Source organism: Penaeus chinensis, chromosome 40 (genome assembly GCF_019202785.1).
Source record: "Penaeus chinensis breed Huanghai No. 1 chromosome 40, ASM1920278v2, whole genome shotgun sequence".
NCBI classification, from domain to species: domain Eukaryota; kingdom Metazoa; phylum Arthropoda; class Malacostraca; order Decapoda; family Penaeidae; genus Penaeus; species Penaeus chinensis.
Window position 1 is genome coordinate 13,963,699 of NC_061858.1, and position 7,500 is coordinate 13,971,198.

A 7,500-nucleotide genomic window follows, 5' to 3' on the forward strand; every position below is an offset into this window, starting at 1 on the left:
TAACTTATCATTTATTGCGGAAAATAATTATGAAACCCGGACCTCTACATTTTATAATTTAACTTTAATGATATAATAAGTTTTTCTACACTAAAAAATGGGCTATTTTAAAGACCTTTGGAGGTATTAGTTTTGAAGTGAAGGTATACTGCAAATAAGAGTTTTTTATCATTGATTTGAAAACAACCTTTAACCCTAATTGGGCAACACACAAACTGACACTCACACCTACACTTTCACAACATAACACTCAGACGCTTTCTACTGTCTCGCATGTACAGTTCCCCGCATTCCCCTCCTCCTCAATCCCATTTCCAGTATTGCCGGGGGGGAGGAGGGTGGCTTAGGAGATGGAGACTGGGACCTAATCTGAGGATCATCCCCCTGCTTAGTTGTCTATCCCTTACCCCTCGAGGGGACCCTGCGAAATGGACTGTTTCTCTCCCTAACATACTCTAGGCTTACCATTGCCAATAATAATGAAGACTTTACACCATTACTTGGGGGAGTAAGGCTTGTCCCTTCATCAAATAGCCCACTGATTCACATTTTCCGGGTTCCCCAACTCCAGGCTCTCTTTTGACCACGACTCTACTACTATCCCCTCCTCAATGCCTGCTATCCCATCATGCACCTAGGTCAATACTTAGCCTCTGGGAGACATTCTTCCTCTCCCAACATCCTCTACCTCATCTCTCCATCTACCTTCCTCCACATTATATCAATATAGATGATTTGGAAGATCTACTTGGGCAGTAACCTCATCCATTTCTACTTTGAGAGATTTCAATGACCGGCGTCACGTCTGGGAAGACATTTTATGCAACCCTCGAGGAAGGGCCTTGGAGTCCTTGTTCTCAAGAGTAGAAGCAGGTTTACTGAACAGTGACACACCCACACATTTCCAAATTCCCCAATATTGACCTGTCAATTGGTTCACCTGATTCACAGATGAATTTCACTTGGCAAGTCATGGAAGACTTACATAGAAGCGGCCATTTTCCAATACTTTTGGAGAAGGTGAATGGTATTCCAACCAATGGAGTGCAGATATGGCGACTTGAACATGTGGACTGGAATCTTTTTAGATCAACTGCAGTATTGCAAGGATCTGTGAATGATTTTCAGTATGCTGTCAATCACTTCACTTCACAAATTCACCATTGCAGCAGAAGCATCCATTCCCAAAAGTAGTGGGCACTACCGTCGAACACCAGTACCTTGGTGGTCTGATGAATGCCAACAAGCTGTTAGAGCAAGAAAAGCTGCATCAAGGCAGTTGAAACGACGCCCCAGCAATATAACCTTGACCCATTATAAAAAGAACCAAGCCAATGCCAGGCGAGTGCTAAAAGAGGCTAGACGAACGTCATGGAGACAGTATGTATCCTCGATTAACTCTGTGACTCCCTTAGCAGAGATCTCTGCCTGATTCTCCACTCTTTGGGCTGAACAGAAACGACACCCAATGTCCTACTTCAATAGGACTGCAGCAGAATTTCTATACAACTTGCCATTTTTGTGCAAGGAGATGGACTCTGCCTTCCAGCTCCGCCGTAAGACAAAAAGTTCCTGTTCGACCTATTCAATAGGATCTACAATAAGGGCTAAGTGCCATCCACATGGAAAGAGGCTATACTAATTGTCCCTAATCCTGAGAAGGATGCTTATACACCAAGGAATTACAGACCAATTTCTCTCACAGCTGCATCTGCAAGTTGATGGAGAAAATGGTAATCTTCAGGTTAACATGGCTGCTTGAAAAGGCAAACATGCTAACCCCATATCAATTCCTTTGCACAGGGACGTCACATGTTAGCAGTCTTTTTTGACTTTGAAAAGGCTTATAATACTACTTGAAAGCATGGCATAATCGTGAAGCTTTATGACATTGGTTTAAGAGGAGCATTACCTACCTTCACACAAAGCTTCCTTGCTGACAGCAAGCATAGAGTGAAGGTGGGAAACAGTTTCTCTAACCTGAAAGATCAGCTGGAAGGGGTCCCACAAGGGAGAGTCTTAAGTGTAACCCTGTTTGCCATTGCTATAAATGACATTGTAAAGGTCGTTCCAAGGGCTGTATCATGTAATCTGCATGTGGATGACTACACTGTACTGCTCAGGAGAAAGCTTGCAGGATGTGCAAGGACACACGCAGACTGCAATAAATCAGGTTGTGCAGAGGGTAACATACCATGGGTTCAATTTTTCTCCAAGCAAGACCAAGGCTATGCATTCCATCCTTCCCTCTATTTAGGAGCAAACCCACTGCATTTTGTCCAAGAGGTGAAGTACTTGGTTCTATTTTTTGACTCAAGGCTTACATGGGTGCCTCATATCAAACAGCTACAAAAGCGCTTAGTATTTTGCGGGTTCTTCACAACCATCTTGGGATACAGACCGCAAAATGCTTCTGTAACTCCCACTGTTCTCTGGATGTTAGACTCCATTCATAATGAAGCTCTCAGAATCTGTACAGGGGCTTTCAGGTGTTTACCTGTGGAGTCCCTGTATGCTGAGAGTGGAGAACCACCTCTTTCATTACACTGGGACTACATGAACCTGATTTACTACACGAGACTACAAATGAATCCAGGATCTCCTATACCCAGATTGGTTTTCAACCATCTTGAGGATAGCCGATCCTATGGTAGGAGAATGAGGAATCTGGTGGAAGATCTTAATTTAAATCACACAAAGGTTCTGGCCGTTTCGTATTTATACACGGACGTCGTGGTGACGTCACTACCTTCATTTTCATCTTTTCATAAATGAATATAATCAAAATGTGAAAAGTACATAAAATATAGAAAAGTAAACGAGAATGATAAAAGAGTAAACGGGCTAAGACAAATAATTAAAATCATTAAAAAATAAAGCTTCTTAAAAAAATCCTGACGTCATTGACATCGCCGGAAAGCTAAAACGACGATGTCAGTAACGTAAAACATGAATTAAAACATTTACAGGGTAAAATAATAAAATCAAAATACAAATACATATAATAAACAGACAATTTTACAATATAAAAATGACAAACCCCGTCATGCTCATCTATAAATCGAAAAAGAGAGCTAAAATAAGAACACGTAAAATAAATTTAAATTTAAAAAGGAACAATTAAAATGACGATCAAAATCTTTAAAAACACTAGATGAAATATTACGGAGGCAAACTTTAAGAACTTAAACAATAAAAGACATCAGTCATTACTTGAAAGAACGCAATAAACACCGAAAACGTGATGACCGCAACTAGAAAATGTGGCTTCAAAAGGGGAAACTAAACTAAAAGTGAGCATGGGTAAAAAGAACAGCAAAAAAAAAAAAAAAAAAAAAAAAAAAAAAAAGATGTCCCACGCAGGGGAAACGGAGATCATCTGGACACCCCATCTGGATTCTGCTGTGACTCTGAGGTGAGGTTTGAAGAACCTCAACATTATGCTTTGAATTTTAATACAATATGTACTGATTGATCTTAACATTTTAAATATTTTAACATTTCAATCTAACAAGGTGTTCGTCACTACTGACCTTAGCTGTTGATGTGGCAGATAATTTTAAATAATCAATCAATCTAACATACCCTATCTAAAATCCCACATTTCTTCCTTTGACAACTTCGATCTAATCAACCTTGTTAATCCCTATATACTCTCCCCCCTCTTTGCCGCTTTTAATTCCTTAACTGCTATAAGATATATATATATATATATATATATATATATATATATGTATATGTATACATATTATATATATATATATATACACACATACATATATGTATACACGCATATGTATAAATATACATATATATACATACATACATATATATATATATATATATATATATATATATATATATATATATATATATGTACTCACACACACACACACACACACACACACACACACACACACACACACACACACACACACACACACACACACACATATGTTCATGTGTATATATACATATACACATATTTGTGTATTTATATCTATGGTTAAGGTCATGGTGATAGGCTTTTAGTACTCTGAAGGGATCCCCCTCATAGACTTCTTGGATCATGGTTAACGGACCATACTGTGTTGATATATAGGGAAAGTTTTGGGAGGCTCTACTTGACACCCATGGTGTTCTCTTTCAGGACAGTGCACCTGTCCACAAGAGCATGGTAGCCATGAACAAAGAGGTGTCCCGCAATTTCAAATTGTCGCCCTATTCCCTTTATCTGTCATCGTTTCCAACATATTAAGAAGCAGGGGCGGGGTATCTTTCGCGGATGACAAGGAGCCCAGGGAGTCCAAATGTGTGTGTGTGTGTGTGTGTGTGTGTGTGTGTATGTACATTTACACACATTTACACACACACACACACATACATTCACACATACCTTCTCTACCGACATCCCTTATAAGTAATGAGCAGCACTCTAATTGGTGGTGGACAAGATGCAACTGAGATCCAGCTTCTGGACAGTCCGTTTGGTGGTCGAGCGAATTTCGAGGCAGCATATTCCATGTATAATTGTGTGACATCGGGTAAGACACATCCTTTTTTGTTGCTATATCTTTTTAAGACAACTGCGGGAAAGTCTAGAGGTCGTTGCGATACTTTGTATTTTAGTGTGTACAAGATTTGCAGAATACAAGGTCTGACCACCGGCCGCCATGGAGAGAAAAGAAACGGATTTGTGAATGGATGATGATGTCACCTGCGCCATTCACTGGCCAATTATCATCCAAATGTGACACACCGCCTACTTATTATCTGCTGACTATTAGTATTGGTGATCAAATGAAACGTATCAAAATAACTAGTTCGGATATAATATACAAGCACATATTCGCTCATTACTTCCGCTCCATGGCGCCAAGTGGCCAGACCTTATAATCTATGGATCTTGGTTTGTATGAGGCCACCATTCAACCTGCAGTGACTAATTTTACAGAGCATCACACTATTCTCTCATTTTACTCATATTACCAAGGAAGAGCCTATTGTAGCAAGAGAAATTGGTCGGATATATTTCTATGATAATCAAGAATTGCTTGCCAGCCCATTTGTCTTTGTGCTCCTGCATATAGCCAAGCAAATTTCTTGCCAAGATGAGTAATGTTGAACTCAAATGTATATTTATCGTTTAAATACAGCTGTTTAATGCCGGCATGTGTACGCAAAATACCGCATACATAAACATCGTCCACCCATATGAAAGGAGCCACCTTTGATGCCTCCAGGAGACGGGGAATTTGTTTAGTTTGTAGAATCCACATGCCTCCCGCGCAGTAAGTTGGGTATTCCGATGCAGGATATTCTGCCTCGTCTACACTCCACTTGCCTTTCCTTAAAACCGGACCAGTCCCTGAGTGACACAGGAATTTTTCCGTTGAGTTAGCATCTACACTTTGCAGCACCTTAGCCAAGCCGAACACGTCGATGAGAATGTCGTCATCAGAGTGCAAAGTCCACGGCACCTGCTGACAGTACTGTGTAATCCAGCTGAGAGATGCCAAGGCCTTGTATGCGAGAAGTCTGTACTCGTCCTTGTAGTCAATCTGATGAATAGACCACAAATTAAATGTTGAGTTTGATAGCCGCTAATAAGAAATAACTACCAAGCAAAGTAGGAAAAAAAACAAAACCTGTAGACACGAGAACCAAAGCGCAGTGTGGCATGTAACTGTGATTGGTTTTATTCAACTGCAATAATATAATAATATATATACATTGTCAGCAATACTAAATTCTGGAAATGACATTACAGACAGGAAAACAATATGCTAATTTGGCCAAGACTGGAAACACTGGGTCTCTTGCAAATACTCTGCAGTAGTCACTGATTAAGTAATGCGACTTCATATTTTTATTCATAAAACATGTGATATACATATTGTAACAACAGATACGAAAAGCATGTAAAAAAGTTACATTTACTCAGGAAAAATAGATGCATTTCAACATAATCACCAGATGTCTTAAATTGATAAATGTCTCTAATTCTGATATGGCTTCCTTGTAAGATATTTAGAAATGTTAAGTTAATTTCCATTTGGCTTTGCCTGTTTCTTCTTTCATGGCCTTATGACTGATGGTGCTACGGCTTATGGTCTTTATCTTACTCAATGGGAGTGTTTTGGCTATCTAATGTTACAGGTGAACAGATTAAAGCTACCCAATTTAGTGGCTGTGTAGAGTTACAGATATTGGATGTGACAACTACGGCCTGTAAACCGCAGCGACCATGGCGATCCCTAATCTGAGCAACAAACTCTTTTCCAGACTGAATATTCATTCATGGGTTGCCACTTCACTCATCAATATACAAGGAGAATTTGTTGTCCAGGAGGACTTCTATTTCATTTAAGCACAATCATTCTACGGACGAGGAATCCTGGAGGTCTTGGGCTTGACGGCTGAGTCTTGTGTCTCTGATATACGCGTTACATAATGTCTGGCCCATTGTCATTATTTCAAGAGGTGAGATAAGGACCCTTTATTTTCCCTCCTTAGTTAACAAAATGCTGAACTTTTGTGCCCCTGGAATAGGGGTTGTATTGGCAACTCTCATCTACGTTTTGTAAGACTGGTTCCCCTAATTCTCCATATAGTGCATCTGTGCCTGGCCAAAAGGTTTTAAAACTCCGACCTTAGTTTGTTTCGAGAGACAGATACTACCGGGGGAATCCAGGCCTAACAGATGCCCAATCAAATGGGCATAAAAGCCAAAGCCTCAGCCACCGTTTATCAATGTATGTGTTGATATGAAGGCAATCGCGTCCAAAGGCGCTTTTAGACCACTTGCATTTATTATGTTTTTTACTTTAAGCTTTTATCTATGATGCAATCATTGATTTGTTCACTTTCATGACTTTCTAAATATTGTAGTGTATTAACGTTAACATATCGAGGCTAATGTTATAGACAGAAGTTTAAAGTAAAAAAACAAAGCATAAACGCAGATGCAGGCAATTGCTCTGAGAACCTCTTTGGACGCACATACCTTCATATTTTCTTGTCTAGGCCGGCGCAACATCGGCAGCGTGGTGATTAGGCAAACGTCATCAATGTTAGGTTTGATAAGTCACAACTGACGCTTATAATTACCATCATAATTATGTATATAATTACGATAAATATAATTTTGTATGAAAAATAAATATACAATTATTCATGTTGAATATAGATATAATTATTCATGATAAAAATAAATATGATTACCATGAAACATTTAAATATGATTATTCATAATCAACATAACTATAATAATTCAGGATCAATATGAATATAAATACCTATGAAAATATGATGATTTATGATAAATATAAGTATTTATGATAAGTACAAGTATAATTATTCATGAAAAATATAAGTATAATTATTCATGAGAAATGCAAGCATATGTATTTATCATGAACCTAATAATATGTTATAAACGATTATTCATGATGAATATAAGAATGTGGGAATTCAGATGCATAAAGCTTTTGGATATAA

The 7,500-nt window shown here is 38.6% G+C and overlaps 1 protein-coding gene across 1 annotated transcript in view; it reads right to left on the minus strand.

Annotated features, from left to right (window-relative positions):
- Positions 1-4,030: 4,030 nt before the first annotated feature.
- LOC125047302 (beta-1,3-galactosyltransferase 5-like) overlaps positions 4,031-7,500 on the minus strand; it is an 18,415-nt gene continuing 14,945 nt past the window's right edge. The window contains exon 4 of the mRNA XM_047645549.1: positions 4,031-5,561. Within this exon, the coding sequence (XP_047501505.1) occupies positions 5,001-5,561 (561 nt within the window). The 3' untranslated portion in view covers positions 4,031-5,000. The remainder of the gene's footprint in view (positions 5,562-7,500) is intronic.